This window comes from Myodes glareolus, chromosome 17 (assembly GCF_982192425.1).
Source record: "Myodes glareolus chromosome 17, mMyoGla1.1, whole genome shotgun sequence".
NCBI lineage: Eukaryota > Metazoa > Chordata > Mammalia > Rodentia > Cricetidae > Myodes > Myodes glareolus.
Window position 1 is genome coordinate 65,266,896 of NC_142042.1, and position 26,308 is coordinate 65,293,203.

The 26,308-nt window shown below is 47.3% G+C and overlaps 1 protein-coding gene across 1 annotated transcript; it reads right to left on the reverse strand.

Annotated features, from left to right (window-relative positions):
* Nucleotides 1–6,601: 6,601 nt before the first annotated feature.
* On the reverse strand, nucleotides 6,602–20,395 carry Pglyrp4 (peptidoglycan recognition protein 4). Its single transcript, XM_048456571.3, has 9 exons — nucleotides 20,143–20,395; nucleotides 19,128–19,220; nucleotides 18,195–18,302; nucleotides 17,377–17,575; nucleotides 15,577–15,695; nucleotides 13,433–13,585; nucleotides 11,549–11,747; nucleotides 8,813–8,931; nucleotides 6,602–7,846 (listed from the first exon to the last, which is right to left on the reverse strand). The coding sequence occupies exons 2-9, from the start codon at nucleotides 19,174–19,176 to the stop codon at nucleotides 7,668–7,670; spliced, it is 1,125 nt and encodes a 374-aa protein (XP_048312528.3). The 5' UTR covers nucleotides 19,177–19,220; nucleotides 20,143–20,395; the 3' UTR covers nucleotides 6,602–7,667.
* Nucleotides 20,396–26,308: the final 5,913 nt, after the last annotated feature.

Consider the following 26,308-nt stretch of genomic DNA (forward strand, 5'->3'; position numbering starts at 1 on the left):
CATGATGTTTCTGCCTCCTGGACTTGTTCTTCCCAGCGGCCTGAGCACCAGACAGGCCTGCTCTTGCTCACAGCTCAAGACCTCCTCCCACCCATCTCATCAGAGTGCAATGGCTACCAGCACCTTGTCTGTTTGTTTTGAACTAAGAGTCACCTGTGACCATTGCTCATCTCGAGCTTCCACCCTCCTGTTTGAGTGGGAGTTCCCATGTTTAGCCTGCCAGTGTGGCCCTTGTCACTGCGAAAACAAAAGCTGTTGGTCTCCCCTCAATATGCCAGCCATTTCCATTCTAACCCAGCCCTTCTTCACTAATCACTAACCACAAACTCTCCTAAAAGAACCCTATTCCCCTAAAAGTGTTTCTGAAATGGATCCAGGGCAATGCTATATCTGGGGAGGAATACTTGAACTCAAGAAGTGGAAGCAATGAAATGTGAGGTCCTAAAAATCCGTGTATCAATCCATACTGCCTTTCTGGGTCAACTTACAATAATTACTTACCTTAGCATATGCTATCCTTATCTGTGAAGTAAGGTAGTGATGTTTCCCTTCTGAGCAACCCTACAAGGCAGGGGATGGTGCTAACTTAATGAGAGCCTGTGGGGGCTGACCTCAAGGCCCTTTCAGGGTTCAGAGAGGAAGCAACAACCAGCAAAGGACTCATGATGTTTGAGGACAAATGAATCTCTCTGTGCTTTTCTGATTCAGCCTCTTTATTGTTCTGCTTCTGCCCTAATTCTCCTGTCCTCTCAATTCCTCCTAGATTCTTCTTCTAGCTTTTTTTTCTCTAGCCTAAAAACACTCTTTCTACCAGGAGCCTTGAGATAAAGAAATTACAAGAGTTACCTTTCATTGGTCAAAAGCACATTCCTAGGGTAAGTGACAAGGAGTTGGGTCATTGCCGTGGCAGCAAAGGATTTGAAAGTTTCAGGAGCAAAACTGTAACCAGATAGGAGGAGCACAGTGCCCAGTGACAGACTTTGAGACATAGGTGTATGGTTAGCAGCCTGGAAGGTGAAGAACTGGCATGCTTTTCTTAGGGTGCTTTATGTAGCAACCTTGGTTGGGCATCTGCAACTCTGACCTTGTGCATAGCTGTAAGGTTTTAAACTTTTTATAGATTTACAAAAAGTCCTTAGTGTAGTTTGAACTTTCTTTGAGGTGAAAGTGAGCTAATTGTGTGCAGTTAGTCTGAGCTAAAGAACAAGGCAGGCTCTTAAGTATTCACAGTCCTTGTGGGACAAATAGATCCAGTCATGAAGCATGTCCCAGTATATATTCTATATATCAAAATTACACCATAAATAAAAAGTTATCTTCCGAACCACCCACAGATGTATGTACCCATAAGACTGAGAGGTAATCATGAGATTACATACAAACATTACATGGAAATGCATGTTAATGGGGAGCTATCATAGCTGTTACTGCACATGTGAAATTACGGATGAAAGCAACAGTCTTCAGAGTCCGTGAACCTCAAGACTTGCTGACGGGGTACCCATCAGGGAATATTTCTTCTGGTGGGTTGACATCTGAATTATCAGTTGCCATAAGCTATAACTGCATCATGGCCTGCAATAGTCATGACTATCTCTTGACACTACTTGGGCAAGATCTGTGAAGACCTTGGTGGCCTGTGAATCCGGAAGGCTCCCCAAGGAGGCTGGAGTGGTTACATAGCCTCCTGTGCTTCCTTTAAGGAGCTCAGAATTGTACTTTCTAATGACCCCTGGGGAACTCTGGATTTTGTTGTCTTAAAACAGGGAGGTAGGAGAACATTCATCACTCTGGAGGGGTCAGTGGACTGTCCCTGACATCAGGAATGTCACATCTGTGGAGATGGGTCTGCTCCACTTGTCTGAGGGCTGTGGTGCCAGGTCACTCTCAACTTCTGTCACCACTTTCTTATTACACAACTGAATTGTGGGAAATAAATAAAAGATTATAATCCCAGGAAATAGTTCACTATATGTTCTCATTAGAATTTCAGTTTCTCGAGCCATTATGTTCATTACCCATAACAGAGCTTAAAGAATGATTATATAATTCTATATAAAATCATTCCTTAATTCTCCATGTGTGTGTGTGTGTGTGTGTGTGTGTGTGTGTGTGTGTGTGTGTGTGTGGAGAGGGGAGATTTATTATAATAACTTAATAACTTGTAGGCTGCAGTCCAGTTAGTCCAACAGTTGCTGCCTATGAACCAAAAGTCTCTGAATCCAGTAGTTGCTCAGTTCACCAGGCTGGATGTCTCCGCTGGACATCAGTAGACACTGGAATCCCAAAGAAGTCGGCTCTAATGCTGGTAAAGGACTGGACTTGCTGCAAAGCGAGACCAAAGAGTAAAAGCTTCCTTCTTCCATGTCCTCACATAAACTTCCAGCAGAAGGTGCAGCCCTGGTTAAAGGTATATTTTCCAAGTCCAAGATCCAGATTAAAGATCTGTCTTCATACCTCAAAGATCTGGATTAGAACTGGATCTTTCCACTTCAACAAAGCTTTAGCTGGTGTTACCTCCAGTTTGGAACTTCAATTAATATCCGATGTAGTCAAGATGAGAGTGAGAAGAGCCAGCACAAGTCCTGTCCCTGCCTCTCTGCACTTCTCTGGGGGCGGGGGGTGAAGGTGTTCAGACATGTGCTTTCCAGCAGTGCTTTCCAAAGGTACCCGAAGTGCAGCCCCTTGAGGTGGATGACCAGACCTAGCATTCCCGAGGACCCTGTCCACGGCTAGGACACTGTGTGTGCTGCTCACTGACAGGCTCACTGAGTGTGTTGCTCACTGGTGGGCTCCAGCATACTTCAACCCACATCTCTCCCAGGACCTGCACGCTCACATCCAGATGTCTTTATCAGGGGAACACTTAGTGAGGTCCACTTCCACAAGTGTAGGGAATTTTGGATTAAAGTTCTTGGAAACAGAAGTATCGGGGGGGGGGGGGGGGGACAGCAATCACTGATGACAATGGCAGACCCACCTTTTACCTTACAGAATACATGGCAATATCCTTATATCTGATACTTTAATACTGATAATTTTACTCTTGTTTTAATATTTGAATTTTCCTAATTTTTTTACACTTTCATCTGTGATACTATCCATTTTAACTTCATTTTTTAGCTAGCTATGGTAGAAGCCTGCAGCTTCAGCAGCATAAAGGGACAAGAGAAGATCATGAGTTCTAGAGCAACCTGGATAGCATAGTTCAATCCTGTCATAAAACTAAGTTACAATAAATTAAATTGGAAGAGAATGTAGTCCATTTGTCCTGGGTTCTGTCCCAAATATCAAAAAATCAGAAACTATAATAACTGGATAAACTTGAATGGGGAGGGGTGATTTTCCTCAGAGAAGAGAACAAACAATTGGTTGTCCCATGCCAAACAGTCAGCCCTAAAAACATTCATACAGGCAACATTTATGAACTTAGTGGTTTATGTTTATGAATATGTATGTATGTACATATGTATGTATGTTCATGCAATAACAATTATCTTAGGAAAAAAGAAGAAGACACCATGTATTTGAGAGAGAACAGGGAGAGGTATATGGGAGAATTTGGAAAGAGGAAATGAAAGGAAGAAATAGTGTAAGAAAATTATAATCCCCAAATAAATCAATATAATAAAGGACAATTTCCTTATTCTTAGTGGCCATTTCTGGACCACAGATTCCCTTATTTATTGTTATCTTCTCAGTTCTATTATGTCCTTCATAATGCTTATACTTTCATTGAGTGTTCCTTTTATTTTGTATTATATTCTTCATGGGTTCAGCTCTGACTGTGATGTCATCTAACACAATTACGGATTTTACCACTGAGCCTCTCTGTCTCCGTCTGTCTTTCTCCATGTCCCTGCCCCCTCAGTCTCAGACCACACGTGCATTATGTCTTTGTATTGGGAAGGAAATGAATTTTCAGTTTCCATGCTGCTGCCAGACTTCTCCGTACTTCTTTCCTGTCAAACGAGCACCTCTACAGAAAACAGTGCTGAACAGAGCACCATGGTAAAGAATCAGGTCATCATGGGAGAGGTGCCAGTAGGAACACTGCAGAATTGTGCCAGATACCCATTGAGAGGAGCGCAAATGGTGGCACTGCCCATGATGGTACCGCCCATGATGGCAGGAATCTGTGATAGCCGCTCCTCACAAGCGGTAGCAGAATCTTTCCAGTAATGACATCCATAGGGAAGATACTGGCCATATTCTGTAGCCAGCAGGCTGTCCCTTCAGACGTATAACTACCCCCATCAAAGTAAGATATAAACACACTGCTTGAAGCTCTGCACTTTGGAAAGGAAAAAAATAAGAGCATCACTCAGGGGGTGGTGGAAGAAAGTCTGTGGAAGGTCAAGAAGCACACAGGGTGACTGGAGAGCAGAGATGCTCGGCCGTCTGGTGGATAAATTAGGAGAAGAAGCGGGGACCAGCAGAAGATGTCTGTGTCGCTCTGGGGCAATTTTCTGCATCGTGTCATACAAGAGGGTATCTTACCAAAGAAGCGACAGGCTCAGAAGCTTACTGTGGGAGTCCAGTGTCATCTACAGTGCCACCTTGATGGCTTTGGCTTGCCCTCTTTAGAATGAATTGAAACAAGCCTGCCGTGTTTTTATTGGAAATTGCTAACTACAAGATATATAAATAATTTTCCCACATGCCTTTCACTTTTTATAACAACATTCGGGGGCATACAATCACCATTTATTAACGAATGAACAAAGGCACAGAAAATTTAAGTTCTTCACTGGGGAAGGCAGATGCCCTACGCTGCAGCACCTGTTGACTTTGGAGGCTGCGCACTGTCAGTCAGCTCCTCCTTAGAGTTTACATGGCTCTGCCCGTCAGAGGCATCTTGTTCCAGTTCATTCAATGTCAAGTGTGTGATGAACTTCACTGAGGCGTATCTGGCAGGACTCACAGGTGTTGCACTGTGAGAGGTCTCTGCGGACTGGGTTCTTGACTCAGAGTGTGCACAGTTGCTCTGAACTTGTCATCGCCACACGTGACTCCAGTGACTGCTGCTTGCAGCACCTAAGCAGGTTCAAGACTACACAATGAGGATATATAAATACTTATTAATCTGCCAGCATTAATGTCCATGAAGAGGGAGACTCCGCCTTCCCTGCACCTGTCATCGTGGGTGTCTTCACACCTGCTCTCTTGTGGGACCTGGCCTTGCTCTCTTCTTCTATGCCTCATATGGCTGCAGCTGAGTCACCAACACAGCCAACAGTAAACTCTTACAGGGAAGTCGAAGCTGTTGTCCAAGAAGCAGAGTCAAACAGGAGTGGGGAAGACTACAATCACAACACAGCAGCAGCAAGGGCTCACCGGCCGGGGCCTGGCTGAAACACTTCACACGGGGCAGCAGGGTCAACACCACCACCTAGGAGATGTGTAATGCTGCCGTCCCTAGAGCAGATGTTCAGGGAAGAGCTGAGACACAGAGAGAACCTTTTCTACCGCTGGATGTAGAGGAGAGAATCAACCTATAGAGCTGGAAAATTACTCCAAAACTACAAGTATCTAACAATCAATAACTTATTTTTAATTAGATGGTAAATGAAGGAATAACATGAATTCATAGAAAATGTTGCTGCAGAAGCTCCTTCCGCTCCTTCAGCCAATAGCCTTTAAGATACCAGCTCACATGGGTGTGGTCTCTCTGGCTCGAAAAGGCAGCGGTAGCCACTCCCTCTCTTGCTTCTGGCTACCAGATGCTTTTCCTGGTCGTGCAGGGGGCTGTTGTCTAGGATGGTGATCTGTAAATTTTTCCCTTAAAATAAATAACCCTTTTATTAATCATAATTCCAAACTGGTGTGGGATTGTTTTGTGACTTACTCCTTTAAATGTCAGCAACTCAGTCCTGTAATTACGTTTCATGTGGATCGAGGAAGAACTTAAAGAGATGGAGACAGTGAGAGGGAGGGAAAGAGACTGGTCCCACTCCCAGGAAGGTGGGAAACAAAGGGACTCTTTCCTCCTGCTTCCCCAAGAACAGCAGCACTTTGCCTCAGCTCTGGGAATCTGGAGCACTCCATCTCATTTTTTCAGAAATGTCTCCTTTTGTTTACTTACCTCCTTTAGAACACGTGACCCTGCCCTCAGTCTCCACTGTGGAGGGTTCATAACTAGCAGGACGCTTGAAGAAAGAGTATCTAGGAGGCTCTGGCCTGGAGCCAGGTCCTCCTGCTGAAGGAGACAAGAGGAAACCCCAAATCTGACCATGCTGTCCTGCCCCTGAAGAATGGGGAGACACCCACACTCTACACAAATGACTGCCCTGCCCCTGAAGAATGGGGAGACCCCCACACTCTACACAAATGTCTGCCCTTCCCCTGAAGAATGGGGAGACCTCCGCACTCTACACAAATGGCTGCCCTGCCCCTGAAGAATGGGGAGACCCCTGCACTCTACACAAATGGGCTGATAGCAAATGCAGACAAGAAAACCAAGGTCACTGATTGTTTGGAAAAAGCACAAAACTCCTGCCTTAAAGTATGAGCTTCAAGACGAGGAAAGTAGTTCAGTGCGTAACCTGTGTGAGGCTCCAGGTCCAGGCCACAGCAAAAATGAGAAGGGGAGGAAAGAGTGGGAGCTCTTGTATTTATTTTTATTAAAAATAAGAGCAACAAAAGCATATAAAACAAGACAAAACATTATTAATCAAACTAACAAGACACTCCCTACATTATATTCCTTTATTCATCTCTTCCGTTTCCCTCTTACTCTCCCTTGCATTTTGCAGAATAACGCAGAGAAAAACAATGTTTCATGTGTTTCCAATAAACACAACAAAGAACAAGGGTAGGGAGAGTTGCACAGCCCCAGGATCGGCCCAGCAGGACTCATTCGGGCACAGGTAGACCACGGCACAGGGTAGCAAGTGTTGGCACAGGTCTGCCTTGGCCTTGGAGGAGCGTGTGGTTCTGGCACTCAGGGTACTCTGTGGATACAGTGTCACGGAACCGTGGAGACGCAGCATCTGCTATGGACACGTCACCACAGCCAGTTCCGAGTCTCCAACCAAGAAGTTCCAGTGCAGAGAACAATGGGAGGAGGGGGTGTTGGGCCACAGGACTTCCACAAAGGGATAATGGCACACTTTTGGAGGAGGACTGGGGTCTTTAACTTGCTTATCCATTTCTCCAACAAAAGTCTATAATATCTACTAGCATTTAAACACAGATCACAGAGTTGACATAGGCCACCTGGTGGTGAGGAAACTCATCTGCTGCCCTGGAAGAAATTCACAAACCAGAAGAGAGTAGTTATGCCCTCAAGCAACCTAAACCCTTAAATAAAAGGAGTACTCACATGTGCACACATGGGTGTGTGAGCAGAGGAGGGGAGGACATCCTGTCTGGGCTGTGCACGAGCAATGGGAGCTGCCAGACAAACCACAGATGCCTGAGTACCAAGTAGAAGGGCAGATAACTAGGGAACCTCACATGGCTAAGAAGACAAATACAGGACTATGTGTACAAAACTTGGGGGACAGTGGTGGATATCACCAAGAAAAGATATGGTCATCTTAACCCAGGAAATGAACCAAGTGAAGCTTTGAAATGAGAGAACAATGTTGCTAATCTAATATGGAAGGTAAGGACGAATACCCAGCAGGAGGAACAGCATCCTCAGAATGGGCTAGGACCCTCCCTCAGTGCTTGAAATGAGGCCATGTCTTGATGATGTTGTATAATGCCTGTCCAGGGGACAGGGTATTGGACACATCACTGTGGCCCATTAGCAAGTAGTTGGGGGTCAGGTACCCCTTGTCCACAGCACACTGGATCAGATCCTGGGCTGCTTCCAGTGCAGCTGCATTGGGTGGGGAACCTGCAAAACACAATCAGACCATTGTTTGTAGGATTCTAAGGTGCCCAGATCCGGCCAGAACATGATTACAAACCCACCCAGCCTACCACTAAAGTAGTATATTTGACTGTTGGCAGCCAGTCTTACAGACAGACAGAATGCCAGATCAACACTTCATGTGTCTCAACTCCAAAGTTTTCCTGACTCTGAATTGCTGGTTCTGGAATTACAAATACAGATCTGAAGAATGCTGAAGGTTCTCCTGCTGCAGACATCTGTCCTGCTAGTTCTCTAGTGGGAACATTTTTGTCCCCTAAGGAACATTTGGCAATGCCAACTCTTGGTTGACAAAAGTGAAGGAAGTAATGACACTCGTATTGTCGAGTTGGGAGAAGGCAAGAATAGTGCCAGCCGCCTTTGGATCTGTGGCCGTGGATGGTCTCATCCAGAATGTCAGGAGCAGTGAGGTTTACAGGCCTTCCCCACAGATTCGCTGCTCAGCATCTCCTCCCCTGCCCTTACCCCCAGCTAACGCTCATTTTCAAACCAGTCCCTCACTGTCCCAGAGATTCAACAGTACCCTAGCTCTAGGCAGGAGCACTGTGTAAAGAAATGAGCATTTTCAGGGCAGCCCAGGCAGATCCCTAAATCCCTGCCTTGGATATAAGGCTGAGCCATCTAGAGTTGGTACCATGAGAACCAAATAGGATAGGTTATAAAGACGAACTAAAATCACTCACGCAGGCATTTCCCCTGGCTTTATCCATTCATACCAAAGGAAGGGGTGAGGGAGGGAGGGAGATTTGTCTTTGAGTATGAAAGGTGTTTTTTGAGTACCTATTCTCTCTAGGATCTGAGGGTCACCTCTAGTCACACTCACATAAATACAAAACGTCACCATATGATGCTTTAGATGATGCCCAAATCTGACATCTTTCTCTCCTCAAACATCACACAAGGATCTCAACTACCAAAGCCTCCACTTACCTGTGAAGACGCCCATGAAGGTGATGCTCAAAGCAATGTCATTGTAGCCCTCCGTGTGGGAGCCTTGGCTATTCCAGCCCACCCCTTCATAAACACCACCATCTTGGCCTATGAGGAAGCTGGAGAACCACAAGAGAGGTGGAGATCAGCATGAAAGAGGGAGCGTTCTTGGTTTGACATTCACCTTCCTTCGTGGGTTCATTCATTTATTTACTCAACTACTCCCCAGGTTCCAGTACCCTGTGTGAGGCATCGTCCTTGTGAGGGCCCTGCTGTTGACATCATCTGGAGGAGTGGGGCTCGAGAGGGACCCAGACTTAAAACCTTTACATATTTCTGGGGAGCAAATTGTCACAGTAGCTGCTTTGATAAAATAAACTATTTAGCAACTCACCCCGATTTCCCAAATGTCTAACATCAGTTTCCATGAAGCTGAACCTGTCAACCTATCTCTTCCTTCTCCAGACATCTTCTGCTTGGCACCCCCACTGGGATGGTCCACTCACCCTCTTATCTGGCAGATTGGTCTCTGTGCCTCTTCCTCCTCACCCTACACACTCTCAGAACTGACCTATTCATTTCCTTGGCTTCTTCATCATCCATGAAAGCGCACAACTCACATTGGAACCGCCTCCCACCTGTTCTTCTCTGGGATAGCATTGTAGAGAAAAATCACCACCCACTGACTCCAACCCAGGCCTCGTCCACTCATCCCATCCACTGGACACCCAAGGCTGGTGCCGATGTCTCTCAGCCACTTCCCTGACATAGTCCTGCACCTTAGTCATGAGTCACTCACTTTTATGAACTCTTAAGTGCCTCCACTTCTCCTGGGACATCTGCACCCTCTTCCCCTGTCAACATCTTGCCCTGCCTGAATTGTCACATCTTCAAATCTCACTGCCTTCAGGTTCACCCGCACCCATCTGTTCCCAAGGCGTCCGTCAGTCAAGGCATCTTCCTAAATACAAATCTTATCATGTGAAATCCTGCTCTTCGTCCTTTGCACAGAACCCAAACTCCCCAGTTGAAAATGCACCGTTCTTCAGGAAACGCTCTTCTGCCTCCCAGCCTCACCTCTCACCACATCCAATACTGGCATTTATGTGATCATAAGCAATTTCTCAGCTCCCTCCTCTGAGACACTGTTCTTCTGCTGGAACGCAGGCCTTTCCCTGTGTTTGAAACACTCTTGCTGCTTCCTCCTCTAGTTTGTCCCACTCCTCCAAGGAATGAGTCCCTCGCTGCTCTTCCTGCAGCCTGCATGTCCTTCACGTGACCTTCATGGTTGCACTTGGCTCACCTTGCTGAAACCTACTTTGTAAGTTCTCCCCCCCCCCTTACTGAAGTCTTAGCTCCAGGAGGGTAGAGTCACCTGTGCTCCTGCAGGAAGCATCCCCAGAGCACAGTCTAGAGCTGTGAGGAGAAGTGAGTGTTTGGTCCTGAGTTCAGTCCCTCTCCAGGATGCTGACAGGATGCACAATACAAATCAAAAGCCTAGGATAAGGTAACTGCCTTCTGGAGCCTGAGTAGGAAAGAGAAACTTCCATCCCCAGTATGAGATTTCCAAATTCATATTTGATGTTCACATCTCCGTGGCAGTTAAGGAGAACAACATCAGGACTATCTTTCTGAGTGGAGGGACCTACAATCATTTGGTAGATCCTAATAGCTAGCTAGTGGCAACATTTTATCCCATCTTTAAAGCGCTTCACTAACATGGAGACAGAGCAGAGGACCAGTCACCTTAGAAGAATATGCCACGTGATGAATCCAGCCAAAGCAAGTCCATTGCACACTGGTGCCTGGCAGGAGCAGTCAAGACAAAAATACAGCTCCAGAAGCTAATCCACGAATTCCCTAAGATGGTGACTCTTTTAGTGGCACGTGGCATGCACAAACATACAGCTTGATTGTTTGTGATGAGAAATGAGTGAGATACTCCGGCGTCCTATCATCAAGCTCTGGAAACATCCTCTGGTGTTTTGCCTGCTTCATGGTCATTTTGTTTTCTATGTAGGCCAGTCTTAAGTGGCTGTCATTAAACATAAGTGTTCTTGACCAACAAAACTCAGTCATGGAATCTTGATATTCACTTAGATTACACTAAATGAGAAGGAAAGGAGGGAAGGAGGAAGGAAAGGATAGGAGGAGAAAAAGAAATGTGTGAGGAAGAAGACAGACCAACAGACACAAGGAGAAGACGGGAGTAGAAATGTAGGGAGAGGAAAAAGGTCCTCTCACTGGTTTCACGTTCTTTATTATAGAATTGCGGACTTTGGCACTGAAATTAATGGGTGCTGTCCAGTCTTTCCATGGAGGAGAGACTCTCCCTCTGAGTGTTCGGAATCTTAGATGAGAAGGAAGGACTGTCACAATAACACCAGAAGAAGCAAACCGAGCAGAGGGCAACACCTGAGCCACAGTGTAATGAGAAGCAGCTGCGTTAAAACAATGGCCCTGGAGTGATCTCTTCTACAGAGTTCAATCTCTCACACTGTCCCTTCCTCTAACATCTCTTCAGAAGCCTCGGAACCCATAATATCCATATACTGCCTTTAATAGGCACACGTTTTTAGGACATGCTTGGAGCTGTGACTGCCCCTTATTTGTCTCCTGAATAAGAGGTTTTCATATGGTGAATTATCAGTCACAATTAGCTCCCTTTCCCCTCTTGTTGAGAGATTCAGCTTCCCTGACCAAAGGAAAGCAGCCCCTACCCTTGGGATCACTCACTTATACCCAATGTCACACGCGTTCAGCCTGTCCAGGAACAAGGACTGGAGATCTCGGACCAGTAGGCGGCACTCATCCGGCTGACTGCAGGTTCTCCCAGCAGAGTGAAGGATGATGGCATACTTTGCAGGGAGAGCCATCTTGGAGCAGTGCGCCTCTCTTGCACCCCAAGCAGACCGTGGAACAATGCGGGGGCAACCTGTTGTTGGGTAAAACAACAGAAACAAATGGCAAGACATAAAGGATTCTTTTTACCATGTTGTGTCAACCATGTGACTGCTGAAGGCTGCTGTGACCCTCAATGTGCTGAGATTTCGCTGTCACCCTCAGAGCCCCACCCTTCTGACTGTGGGGCTCTGCTCTAGAGTACTCTTGGACTGGTACAAGCAGCAAACACAGAAGCTGTACTCCAGAAGTCTGTTTGACAAACACTTACAACCCTTACGCAATCCTCAATATGAATGGATGGTAGCAGGTTCGAGGCGGAGATCAAACTGATTCAGGGCTCATGACAATAAGAACAAGCTTCTTCAAACTTCATTAAGCCCAAGAACAAGCCAAAAGTTCTTACTGTTTTGTTTTGTTTTCTCAAAAGCTTCAGGAAGTCCCTGACACTGATCAGGTTCCCTAGGCCTCTCCTGTCCCCGCACATATATAAGCAGTAAGGAATGCTGAGATCTGAGGCCACCAGAGCTGCTTGGGAGAAGCCACGCCTGGCTGAACAGCCTGGAGAAGACACCCCGACTGTTGAACTACCTGCAGGTTGTGGAGTGAGCTCCAGGTGTGGTGGCCACCCGGGCTGGAGTGGGCTTTTGGTGATAAAGCTGTGTCATAGTAACCTCTATTCCATATTCCTGTAATAAACTCCAGTAAAACTCACTAGCTCAGAGAGAGAGGGGGAGGGGGTTTGGGGCTGGAGAATTGGCTCAGTGGTTAAGAGCACTTGTTGCTCTTGCAGAGAACTAGATTCAATTTCCAGTACTCTCATGATGGCTCACAAGCACATGTAATTCCAGTTCCAGGGGATCTGATGACCTCTTCTGTCTTCTCTGGGTATGAGACTCAAACATGATAAACATACGTGTGTGTATGTGTGGTTGGTATGTGTGCATGCAAGTCACTCACACACATAAAACAATAAAATAAAATAAATCTAAAACTCATTGTCACTGCTTGTTAACCCAAAACAGAACCTAACTTGTTGTCTGAATTGTTTTTAAATTCCTCCTTTAATGTCAGTGTGACAACATCAAGTTATGTTACTTTCTATATTTATAAATGTGTGTTTGTGAACAAGAACTGTGTATAAGTGTACCCTCTCATTTTCTAGGCCTATTTTCTTCTCGAACAATTTGAGTTTTGGGAGTTTGTTGTTGTTGTTGTTGTTGTTTGGTTTCTCAAGACAGAATTCCTCTGTATAACTCTGACTGTCCTGGAACCCACTCTATAGACCAGACTGGCCTCAAACTCAAGAGATCCACCTGCCTCTGCCTCCCAAGTGCAGGGTTTAAAAGCGTACACCACCACTACCCCGCTAATCCTGAGTATTTTATCTGTTTATTTGTACATTGTCTCCCCTCCCCCCACACAGAAGCTCTATGACTCAAAGGTTCCTGTGCTGTGTTCCTTCGATCCAGTTTTGCTGACGAGGCAGGTGTGAAAGGCTGTTCACAACACCACTCACACCTATGTGGCTGTTACTGTCACTGTAGCTAATAGGAAAGAGGTGGCCTGGAGGAATCCTCTCAAGGTTTGCCAGCACCAGCATTTCAGAAAGCTACTGGGAAGATGTGAGGGAAGCCGGAAGAGGTCCCTGCTGCTGGCATTTGTGAATGCCATCCTAGTATGTCAGACTGGAAGGACCAGAAGGGGAGAGGGCCTCACCTTTCTTCTGTCTCCCTTTCTGTGGAGGGACCAGGCAGTTTTCACTTTTCACAAGAAGTGGCTGGATGTACTTGGGTGACAAGTGGCCCTTTTTCACGGCGTGGGAAATCAGGCCCTTCAGAGCTGAGAGAGCAACAGGGCTGGGGCTGTGGCCTGGAAGAGAGTAGATTTATGGGGAGTCCCTGCCTGACCTAGGGTCAGGTACAGAGGGAAGAGGTTGAGCACCCCCAGCAAACCTACACCGGCTAGAGGAAACGATGGGGGCAGGTTCCTCCCTCAAGTCAGAGTTGCGAGAATCAAGTACCTGCAATAACAGGGCTCTGAGTGGCTCCGACTGAAGTGCCAAGATCCCAGTGATGTGCCAAGACTTCACATATGCCCACATGCCCCATCCAAGAGGGCTTCAAGGTAGCTCTGCCCAGTGAGCCCCAACGGCTGGCACTGCCATCTTCTGAGCACAAATCCTGAATCAAATACTGCTAGGGACCCCTCTGCTCATGAGGAAGAATTTGGAATCTAAAAACTACATGCTTCAAATCCCAAAACAAGAAATAAATCTATAAATTAAACAGGCACCCTGGTCCTGGTACTCTGTGGAAACAGCCCTCCTCTTAGAATGGAAAATGCATGCTCGTGTTCCTTCCTTCCTCAGAGTCATTGGGGTTATTTGTTTCTCTGAAACTTAGGCTGCATAGTGTAGTAATGAGAAGGGTAGAATCTACCTGGACTATCCCAAACAATATGGACTAGAAATGAGAAACTAGCTATCCAAAATATGACAACAGAAATCAGCCCACAGGTTGACATTTTGGAACCTACTCCCAATGAAGGGCTGCCTTGGCCAGCCTTGGTGCTGGAGGAGGGACTTTGTTGACTCCCATGGGAGTTCTGCCCCTTTCTGAAAGGAGAAGGGCTGGATGAAGGGGGGCATTAGACAGGAGGTAGGGGGAAGGGATGGGAAAAGAGGAGGAGGGGAGACTGGTTGGTATGCAAAATAAATGAAAAAATTTAATAAAAAAGAAAAAAATCAGTTCACAGACTCACGGGTACGGTCTTGACTATATATCAGGATGCAGGGTACAGGGAATGGATGTCAGGATGTCAGGGTGCAGGGTGCCGAGAACTGGATGTCAAGATGTGGAGTGCAGGGAATTGAAATCAACAGACTTGGAAGAAAATGAAAAGCTGGCAGATGCTGTGATGTCCCTGGAGGAGCCCAACCCAGACCAAATTTCACGGCTCCCACCCTGCTTTGAGATTTTTGCTTCATTTTATTCTTTATTCATTTTATTTTTTAAGAGAGAGAGAACATGAAGTTGGATGGGTAGGGAGGTGGGAATGTCTGGGAGGAGTTGGAGAGGGGAAAACATGGTCAAAATATATTATATGAAAAAAATAATGAAATTAACTGTCAACTTGAATAGATCTAGGAGACAAACCAATGGACATATTTTCTGAACGGGCTCCCCGAGGTGGGATGGCCCACCCTAAATTCAGACAGCACCATTCCATGGATGGAATCCTGGGCCAAACACAAGAGAGAATCGGGTGAGCACCAATCCTCCAGTTCCTAATGGCGATGGGATGTGACCAGCCACTTTGTGTCCCTCACGTGATGACCATTGCGATGAATTATCCCCTCACCCTGAGAGCCTAAATAAACTCTTCTTTCCTTAAGTTGGTTTCATCTGGCATTTGGTCACAGCAGCAAGAAAAATACTTACTACAGAGGCATCAAGACAGCTTTTTAGAGCAATAGACAGAAAATCTAGGCGTGAGAGATAGACAGCGAGCGGGAACACCTGACGTACATCCGCCGACCTGTCCATCCTGGAGTGAAGGTGTGACAGTCACTAACAGGGGCAAGGCATGAAGCAGGGCGAGGTCCTGCAGATAGAATTATGGAGAAGAGAAGCGGGACATGACTTGCCCAGAGAAGGCTGGGAGTCTGAGGAAGAAATGTGGCACAGCCAGAGAAGGAAGCCACGACAAAAGGAAGTAGGGCATCGCATTGTGCGTCCTGGAAACCAAGGGAGAAGAATGCAAGAGAAACTGGCTTTGTGGAGATGCCTGAGAAGGCAGCAGAGCTTCAAGAGAAAGGAGCAGATTGCTCTTTGAAGGACAGTCAGCTGAGGAGCCATTACCTTCCTGGGTGCCAAAAAAGGCAATGCCTAAGGAGATGTTGTTGTAGCCTTGGTCATGTGATCCTTGGACATTCCAGCCGACGCCTTCATACACTCTGCCATCATCCCCAACCAGGAAACTATGGGCAAGGAAACAAATTACTGACTGGTACCAACTCACATTCCTGAGAGGCTCCCAGGCTTAAAAGAGCTCAGGGCAGGTTCACTAAGAAAGTATTTGCATGGATTTCTCTGAGACAATAGAAAGGCCAAGTCACGTATTCTCGTTTTTAACACTGAAAAGGACACACGCTCACACCCCATGCACCCCCTTGTTCAGACACCCAGTCTGTATATAAATCATCCTGAACACTGAAAAGGAAGAGGAGCCTTGGGCCACCTGCAGAAGCTACCGTTGACCTAAACACAATGTTGGTCTCCAGGGACTCCACACATCCTCACAACAGCTCCCCTACCTCACGTGGAAGGTACACTGCCCACAGAAGGCTGTTCACTTGCTTTCTCCCTGCCGGGTAACTTCCTACATAAATGCAGCATGTGAGACACGGACACTGAGGCAGGCAGTGTGTTTAGGGAGGGATCCCAGAAGCCAGAGAGATAGGGCAGGGAGAAAAAACTAAAGAGAGACATCCAACAACCTTGGAGTTAACTCAAGAGTAAACACCCAGCTCTGGACCCTCACTGCCACTCACCCACCATGTCTCTCTGAAGAGCTGTGTATATAGCTTTAGAACCCTCCTTCAGAAGGGCTGGGTTGATGAAATTACCCTCCAACTCCTGTCCCCCAGGGGCCAATCCTCCGAATCACAGAGGCCTTGGAGAAGCCTAATGTGGGAAAGTGGAGATGCTGTGGTGCTTGAGGCCAGAAGCCATTGCCATTACCATGGCCAGACTGTTGACAAGTGGCCAAAGCCAGATAGGAATCTACTAGACTAGCCGTTGGGGTCATAGGTGGGATGAGTGCCCCAGTCAGATAAGAACCCACACCGGCTTTGCATGGACAGAGGCTGATCGAGCTAGTTTACAGCACTGTGAAAATCAAACAGCCTCCCTACCTTGAGAAAACGGTGATTCTTGTTCTGTCCATCTCAGACTAGTAGATGATAAGAAGCTCTCAGGTGTAAGGAAGGACTCTGCAAACTATGTGTCGGGCAAACGAAGAGTTCCCAGTGTCATTTAAAGGGGCAGTTGATGCGGGAGAATTGTCTGTATTCTGTCAATCATATTTTAATAAAACGCTGATTGGCCAGGCAGGCAGCATAGGTGGGAAAGCCAGACAGGAAGTAGGGGTGGAGCAAAGAGACTGGGAGTATTCTGGGAAGCAGGAAGCTTGCTCTGCCATTCCTGCCCAGATCACCGAAGAAGCAACATGTGAGCTGACAGCTGGAAAAGGTACCAAGCCATATGGCTAACATAGATCAGAATAATGGGTTAATATAAGTTACAAGGGCTAATAAGAAGCCTGACCTAATGGGCCAATCAGTTTATAATCTTATAGAGTCTTGTGTGTGATTTTCCTTGAGAGTTGCAGGGTACCGGGCAGGACAGAAACCCCAACAAGCCGGACATCATGTTACAGGCAGTTATGTCTTGGATTTCCTTCTGCATCTCAGAGGCACGGACTTCACAGGGAATTTTATCAGAATTTCATGAAGATTTTTGAATACTGTACTTATTACAAAAGTGATAGAACCACAGCCGGGAAAATGAGGAAAATAGGTCAGAAAGAACAATAAAAAAAAAAAAAACCCAACAGAGCAGTCAGGACCGCAAGTCTGGATGCTCAGGTCCAACACTCACTTGTAGGCCACATCACACCAGCTGCTGTGGATGTGATAGGCCTGCAGTTCCTGAAGCTTCCGCGTACAGACAGTCTGGTTGTCGCACTCTAGCCCGGGGACATGGTGCACGACAAGGACGTTCGCTGGCCTGCTCAGCTCAGAGCGGCAGCCCGTCGCTCTTGCCCCCCATTCCTCACGAGAGACCATGACGAAGACGTCTGTGAGGAGACGGCATGTCAGTCCGTGCGTCCTACATCTGCCACCTGAGCTGCACCTGCTGCTCTGAACTTGGTCGGGCTGTACTGGTGAAGATGCCCAGGAGGGTATCAGCCCGAGGCCACACCTCCTGCTCACTGCTGTACGCACACCTGGCAGACTCTCATTCCCAAGGCAGCTGCACTGGATATTTTGCTCCCCGGCCTCTGAAATCCCCACCATCACTGCACTACATTAGGAAATACGCCCATGCCAGCCACTTGTCCCCATCCAGCTCTCGTAGCCTCACTGGCACACACTGGCCATTTCCTCAGTGACTCCACTCTCCTTAAGGGATCACATCTCCTCCTCAGGCTCTCACTGGGCAGGGTCTTCATCTTTGACCCATAAAACTAAGGGATTGGGGTCTCCGCCCTGCATACACTCTTTCTTTCTCCCTTTTGATATCTCTATACCTCAAAAGCCTAAAAAAAAAAAAAAAAAAAAAAAAAAAAAGCATTGCAGCTGCCTGGTCAGAGCTCTCTACAACTGATGGTATCCACACTGTGCCCGCTGACTGCGCAGACCTGAGATGCATTTTTGGCCACACGAGAACCCTGGCAGATGGCTAAGCCTCCTCACCATCACGGCCCAATTTGCCTTTCTCCAGGAGCTGGGAGATGTTGCCAAGCAGTTGCTGCAGCCCATCTGATATCTGTTGAGTTTGTGGTTTTTCCCAGGAGGAAACACCTGCCAAAAAGAACGTCCCTGTTTTCCTCTGTCTTCAAAGAGTTCCAGAACCCTTTGATAATGACGGGATCATGACTCTCTAGCCAGAAACAGCTGCTCCTCTCTACCACCTCTCCGCCTCCCTGAGCCCCCAGTCCTCCAACAAGCCCCTCTGGGCTGCCCAGGGAACCACCTCTAACAGATGGTGGCATGGTTTTCTCTCATACTGACTTCAGGGAATCCCCCAGGGTGATAGTGTATTGCTACAGGTAGGGAGTCAGGCAGAGTGAAATCATGAGCCATATCTAAACATACAGTTGGCGAAAACAACCTGTAAATGTATTCAGGCACACCAAACCACAATGTTCTCTCTTGTGTACGTTTTGTGTATCCGATTTAATAAGAAGAAATAGTTAGAATTGCCCTTCGTGAATTGGGTCTGCTCCTGCTCAGGGCCGGGACCTTGGTCAAGCCCATGCTCCAATTTGAAGGACTGTGAGAATGTCCCTGGGCACTGGTTTACATTATTGCTCCAAAAAAACCTTGTTTTGTTGCTAGGCACAAATCTAAGAGAGTTAAAATGCTGGTTGGCACAGTATTGACAGTTCTAACCCTTGCTCCCCTCTTACCACAAAGAGCTAAGTCAGTCATGTGCACTACCTCGCTGAATCCTGCAATTTAAGAGGGAAGCAGCCTTTTCTCAGTCTTCAGATGGAGAAACTTAAGATTTAAAAAATTTAGATATTTACTGAAAACTATTGTTTGGGATAAGGTCTACAGACACCATAAAGCTCTTCTTCCATGTCAGGGAAGAGTATGCATTTGGTCCAGATAAGGAAAACTTACCCCACACTAGGAGAACCAGGGTAGAGATGACAAGAAGCCAGGGAGGCATCCTCAGGTGGTCCCAGGACACTGACCAAAGTATGCTCAGCAGCCCTGGGAGGACACTGGCAGTTAGCATGACTGTGCCAGCTGCCAGTGACAGCAGCTATCTACCTACTGCTTTGTTGTGGGCCTCCTGAGGGCCAGCATCTGGCTAAGGCTCCTCTGAGTGCCGTGTGCACCGCTGGTGCACACCATCGCAGAACAAACACCTAGCAACTCTATTTACTGCTGCCTACTATGTGTGTGGTTTATGAAAATACTTGCACAGTAAATCTTAAATACATCCCACCCCCACCACCCAGATTCTGTATATACAGGAACAAAATCTAAAAATGATCTAAGAAACTCAAGCTCACATGGAAGGGTCTAATGCAGACATTCCCTTTCCAACTGGGGATAAAACCACATGCGGTACCTAGGGTGTAGGAGTTGGGACAGACCAGATCCGTTTTTTGGGGCAGAGGACACCTGACCTTAAGACTAGTTTGAGAGAGTCTAGTCTCTTCTGGAGATGGTTTTTAAACATCACACTCGAACAGAACCATTGACATTGGGGGATGGCGCAGTAGCTAAAGTGTTTGCCATATGAGACCAATGATATGAGTCTGAAACTCCAGTAGCCATGCAGAAAACAGCTGAGCGTGAGTGTGACTGGACAAGTCTATAATTCCAAGACTGGGTGGCAGAGGCAGGCAAATCCCTGGAGCCCACTGTCTAGCCAGCTTTACCGAATCCATGACTCATCCACTGAGAGACCCTGTCTCACAAAATAGGTAGAACACGGTTGACAAAGACCCAGTATCGAACTCTGGCTTTCACATGTATACATAAAGTATATACCCACATGCGCATGCACACACACACACACACACACACACACAGAGAGAGAGAGAGAGAGAGAGAGAAGGGAAGACATATACTACCTGAATGTTAGCTATCTATCATGTTCTCACACTAAACAAAGTAGAATTACCTGGGCCCTCTGTCCGTTCCAGCCCAGCAGGTCAGAGTCCCGCCACCTCGCCACTCATTGTTGGTAGTTCCCTCCTCCTTGGTTTCCCGGTCTTGTACCTTCTCTAACAGGTGCCTCTTCCAGTTTTCCCTGGCTCTGGAGAGGTGAGGACAGTGTCTAGGAATGGAGCACCCAGGCTATAGCTTCCCCAAAAAAGGAAGTGAGGGAGCCCCCCAAAAAAGATGGAGGGCAGAGGCCTGAGACTCAGCGTCAACTGAGTTGAGAGCCCGGAAAGGAACTCAGGTGAGACCTGCTGGGCTGAGAGTACAGGGACCCGCCCTGTGAATAAGCCAGGTTCCTCCGCCCTGGGGAAAGCCCACTTGCCACATCTTCCCTGACCTCTTTCTTCAGCTCAGCCTTCAACAGGCCCAGCTGACCTGGTCTGCTTGCCTGGTGGCTATTTCTGACATCAGTGAACTTACTGTCAATAGCCATCTGCTCCACAGATCTGAAGGCTGTCGATTAAGGTCATTTACCAGCTATTACTACAACCGCCTTCCTACCAAGGTCACCCACAGAGGCAGGATGGAAGGAAATAGAAAGCCATGTTCCCGGGAGGAAGTTCACAGCGCCTAATTCTAACCCTGTGGCCTATGAATGCATCACCTGCCCTCCGTGTTGCTCCACCCACCATCGGTATCACACTGTGACCCACGGAGGAAGCAGTCCTCACCCACTTCTGCCCCGAGGCCTGGTTATATCATCTCTGAGCAGGTTCTGTGGTCTAAAACCTGGGCTTTCAGAGCTGTGGATCCTCATAGAGGAAGCTCCACGTGGCAGTGAGACTCTGGCATCTTCGCAGGGGATATCCAGCCTCTCAGCTCCCAGCAGGCCCAGCAACCTTCAGAGACCCCAAGAAAATGGCCTTATGCAGAAAGATTGTCCCAGGAAAAACTCTCTAGAAAGTATCACCACAGCACTGGGTGTCACCGCTGCACTGGGTGTCACAGCTGCACTGGGTGTCACAGCTGCACTGGGTGTCACCACTGCACTGGGTGTCACAACAGCACTGGGTGTCACCACTGCACTGGGTGTCACAGCTGCACTGGGTGTCACAACAGCACTGGGTGTCACCACTGCACTGGGTGTCACAGCTGCACTGGGTGTCACAACAGCACTGGGTGTCACCACTGCACTGGGTGTCGCCGCTGCACTGCGTGTCACAGCTGCACTGGGTGTCACCGCTGCACTGCGTGTCACAGCTGCACTGGGTGTCACAGCAGCACTGGGTGTCACAGCTGCACTGGGTGTCACAGCTGCACTGGGTGTCACAGCTGCACTGGGTGTCACCGCTGCACTGGGTGTCACAGCTGCACTGGGTGTCACAGCTGCACTGCGTGTCACAGCTGCACTGGGTGTCACCGCAGCACTGGGTGTCACCGCAGCACTGGGTGTCACCACTGCACTGGGTGTCACAGCTGCACTGGGTGTCACAACAGCACTGGGTGTCACCGCGGCACTGGGTGTCACCGCTGCACTGGGTGTCACCGCTGCACTGGGTGTCACCGCTGCACTGGGTGTCAAAGCTGCACTGGGTGTCACAGCTGCACTGGGTGTCACAGCTGCACTGCGTGTCACAGCTGCACTGGGTGTCACCGCTGCACTGGGTGTCACAGCTGCACTGGGTGTCACAGCTGCACTGCGTGTCACAGCTGCACTGGGTGTCACCGCAGCACTGGGTGTCACCACTGCACTGGGTGTCACAGCTGCACTGGGTGTCACAACAGCACTGGGTGTCACCGCGGCACTGGGTGTCACCGCTGCACTGGGTGTCACCGCTGCACTGGGTGTCACCGCTGCACTGGGTGTCAAAGCTGCACTGGGTGTCACAGCTGCACTGGGTGTCACAGCTGCACTGGGTGTCACAACTGCACTGGGTGTCACAGCTGCACTGGGTGTCACAGCTGCACTGGGTGTCACCGCAGCACTGAGTGTCACCGCTGCACTGGGTGTCACAGCTGAACTGGGTGTCACAGCTGCACTGGGTGTCACAGCAGCACTGGGTGTCACAGCTGAACTGGGTGTCACCGCTGCACTGGGTGTCACCGCAGCACTGGGTGTCACCGCAGCACTGGGTGTCACCACAGCACTGGGTGTCACCGCTGCACTGGGTGTCACAGCTGCACTGGGTGTCACCGCAGCACTGGGTGTCACCGCAGCACTGGGTGTCACAGCTGCACTGGGTGTCACAGCTGCACTGGGTGTCACAGCTGCACTGGGTGTCACAGCTGCACTGGGTGTCACCGCTGCACTGGGTGTCACCGCTGCACTGACTGTCACCGCAGCACTGGGTGTCACCGCAACACTGACTGTCACCGCAGCACTGGTATCACAGCTGCACTGGGTGTCACAGCAGCACTGACGCCTACCAAGGAAACGCTGTCGCCTCCTAGCCATAAAGAATAGCACGACATGGAGACGTGGCATTGTCTCCTACCCTTAAAAGCCATTCATTTCAGTCAGGCAGATCAATCACACCTCACAAAAGCGGGTTCACCTAAGCTGTGCTAGACAGAGATGAGGAACAATTTCCCCTCAGTGAGATAGCTCTTGTTCCTTCCCAGAGGACCCGCCCCCTGGTGCAGTCCCTCACCATCCCCACCCCCCACCTTCCCACTCTCACCCCACCCCTATTGTTAGCTTTGTCTTCCTGACTCGGAAAGGCATAACTTTTCCCTTCTCTTCTTTATCGTCTCTTTGATTAGGGTGTTGGCTAAAACCTCAGTATGCTTTGGGCCTTTTCACTCTTTCCCTAATGAGCCCCTTGCTATCACGTGACTGCTTGTCCGCCATGTTGCTCACCTCCATGTTGGTTTAGCTCATGGCCTTTTCTCTTTCTCTGCTTGAGCTTCCTCTTCCAGGTAGCTGCCAGGATTTACTGCTTGTCTGTCCTGGAATTTTTTTTTTAACTCTTTATAATATTGTCCTTGCTCCCACTGTTGAGTCCACTCTAGAATTATGTTTTTAATGAGACTGAAAATCACAAGAGGGGACCCATTTTCCCTGGTAGCAAAGGGCCCCTTGAATACGTGCCCGGTTTACTCACTGTTCTCCCGGAGGCATGCACCCAAGCCTAGGAAGTCCGGGAAAGAAGTCCAGGGAAGGAAGCAAGTAGACTCTAAGCAAGATTCAGGTAGCACGGCCTAAGGTAACGGTTCTCACAGACCACCTCAGGGAAATCTGGGGGGGCCTCCAAATCCATTTCAGGGTTCATGAAGTCAAACATGGGCTCCACTCAGCAGGAAGACCCCTGCAAACCAATAATCCCTAGTTCCTCACCTTCCCCAAGTATTACTGGCCCTGAAGACACAAGACAGTATGAAGTAGACCCAGCTCTGGTGGTGCAGGAAAGAGGCAGGGGCACCCAAGGTAAAGGGTTTGTGCAGGCTTGCCTTCTGAAACTTTACCCTAAGAATGTTCTTGATGGAACAGAAGCAATCACTTGTTTTATTAATTTTCAATCCTGGTTTTTTGTTTGTTTGTTTGTTTTTGAGATAGGGTTTCTCTGTAGCTTTGGGACCTGTCCTGGAACTGGCTCTTGTAGACCAGGCTGGCCTCGAACTCACAGAAATCCACCTGCCTCTGCCTCCTGAGTGCTGGGATTAAGCACGTGCGCCACCACCACCACCCTGCTCAATCCTGGTTCTTTGTAGAAAAAGTCCTCGAATGGTCAATTTATGAGCTGAACTGGCCACACTTTTTATTGAACTGTTTTCTTCTCGAAAAAAAGAAAACTGGCAAATTATATAGATCCTCCTAATTGACTTCATGACATACATTTCTTGTAAATGAACAAATTGAACTTTTCATTTCAAGGAAAACAACATAGAATTTGTCAGGATGATAAAATTGAATCTTTCAAGCAAAACCTAGTATTTGGGGGAGTTTCTGTTTGCAGTCACAATCTGATATTTTTCCAACAGGTACAATTATTTATGAGAACAGTGGTGGTATTTCAAATGTTTTATATGCACTTATATGTAAGCACACATATACATATGTAAACACACACATATAAACATGTCATAGATTGGGTAATGAGATGTGTCAGCATTTAGATGACACTCATGAGTCAGTAAATTATTACTTTCCAAATGACTAATATAAAATGTTACACAATCACAACTAAATAAAAGGCTCCTTCAAGTTTGAGGATGGTAATTGATTCTAATGAAATTATGTGCAAATAATTTATTCATGTGGTTTCATATTCTAAGAACTTACTGTCTGGTAATTATGGTAGAGTATAATACCTATAAAGAATAATATCTATAACTATATTAAAGTTACTAGCGTGTTCCTCTACCTTCCAACCACATGTCTGAGAAGGTGGATTTTTCTTCCCATCTTCAACCCAAACAGAATACAACAACATATTGAATGTAGAAATAGAAAGAAGACCTTATCTTCCTTCCCCTGAGATACAAAGAGTTTTGTGAACATTATTTTGAAGACATATTTTTCAATAGCTTTGTAAAATAAGTAATTATTTTGTTTTAACAGGTTTATATTAGTGGGTTCTTAATGCTACTTTAAATAATCTGGTAAACAGTTTGATGTTTTTCAAATTCTAGTATAATAAATATTTAGAGATGTAACCCATAAAAGCCATCTGGGATACTCAGTAATTCTCACAAGCACTAAGAATGCTAAGAGCCAAAATGTTTTAAAATCTGAGGCCAGGGACCAGGGAAATGGCTCAATGGGGAAAATAGCTATTGTTCCAGCCTGACAACTCGTGAACTCAGGGTAAAAACTGGCTGTGGTGGCACATCTGTACCAGCAGCCCTCTAACGGTGAGATAGGAGACAGAGTTACCTCATGGCCCACCGAGCCAGGCAGATGCAGCACAGCCACAGAAAAACCAAAAGATACCACACTCCCTCGACAAGTCAGAAGGCGAAAACTGACTCCCAGGCCGCTCTCTGTCCTCCATATTTATGCTGTGGCATGTACACTCACACAGAACACACACAATAACAACAACAACAATGCCCGAGTTTGCACACCCGTTATTCTGGCTGGTGTGACCTGCACTTGAGCAGGGAATGTCCAGGGACAGGGACACAGCAGCGGAGTGGGGATGGGGAGGGAAGGAGTGGTTGTGAATTGGACCTTTGGGAACTGAAGACAGGAGGCCTACCTGCTCTTCTGGCTGATGAGACCTGCACCTGAGCAGCCCTGATACTGCCAGGATGACTAGGAACCAGAGCCTGGACATCCCAGACAGCTATGATAGAACAAAACAGGTCTGGGGAAAAAATCAATGAAATGATTCCTAATGATATTCTGTTACACTCTTAGATTAGGGTATAACTGGATGTTTCTCTCTTTTCCACTAGTCCCTGACTATCCACTCTGAGGCATAATATTAATTACAAACTGTTTGGTCTATTAACTCAGGCTTATTATTAACTAGCTCTTACAACTTAAATTAACCCATTTCTATTATTTTATATTTCACCATGAGGCTCATGACTTGTGACCTCATATCTTGCTTCTCTAGCAACTGCTGGCATCTTCCACCTTCTTTTTCCCTTTTTCTTTGCTTGGATTTCCTGCCTGGCTATTGGCCAGATCAGCTTCTTTATTAACCAATGGTAGTAAAACACATTCACAACCTACAGAGGGGCATCCAACATCATTGGTGCCTAGACCAATCACCATCAAAGAGGCTTCATCTAGGGCTCACAGAGATTGGAGCAACGGCCACAGAGCCTGCATGGGTCTCCACACTAGGTCCTCTGCATATATGTTAGGGTTGCTTAGTTTGTTGTTCTCATGGACTCCTAACAGTGGGAGTGGGGTTGTCTCTGACTCTTTTGCCTGCTCTTGGGACCCTTTTCCTCCTACTGAGTGTCTCATCCAGCCTTGATATGAGGGTTTGTGCTGTTTTTATTGTAACTTGGTATGCTATGTTCAGTTGATGTCCCTGGAAGGCCTGCTCTTTTCTGAAGGGAAACAAAAGAGGATGGGAGGGAAGGGTTGGAAGGAGTGGAGGGAGGAGAAACTGAAGTCCATACATAAGAGAGAAGGATTTTTAAAAACGCTTAATCTGCATCCACAATGAGTGTTTTTTTAAAAAACTAGAAGAACAATGTAGTTGGGAGGGAAGGTGGGGGTCAGG

Coding starts and splice junctions, on each gene's coding strand:
- Pglyrp4 (XM_048456571.3), bottom strand. CDS start 19,176: ATGCCTCCCTGGCTTCTTGTCATCTCTACCCTGGTTCTCCTAGTGTGG. Junction 18,303..19,127: donor CCTGGTTCTCCTAGTGTGGG/GTAAGTTTTCCT, acceptor TCTTTTTGGCAG/GTGTTTCCTCCTGGGAAAAA. Junction 17,576..18,194: donor AGGCAAATTGGGCCGTGATG/GTGAGGAGGCTT, acceptor GTCTCCTCACAG/ACGTCTTCGTCATGGTCTCT.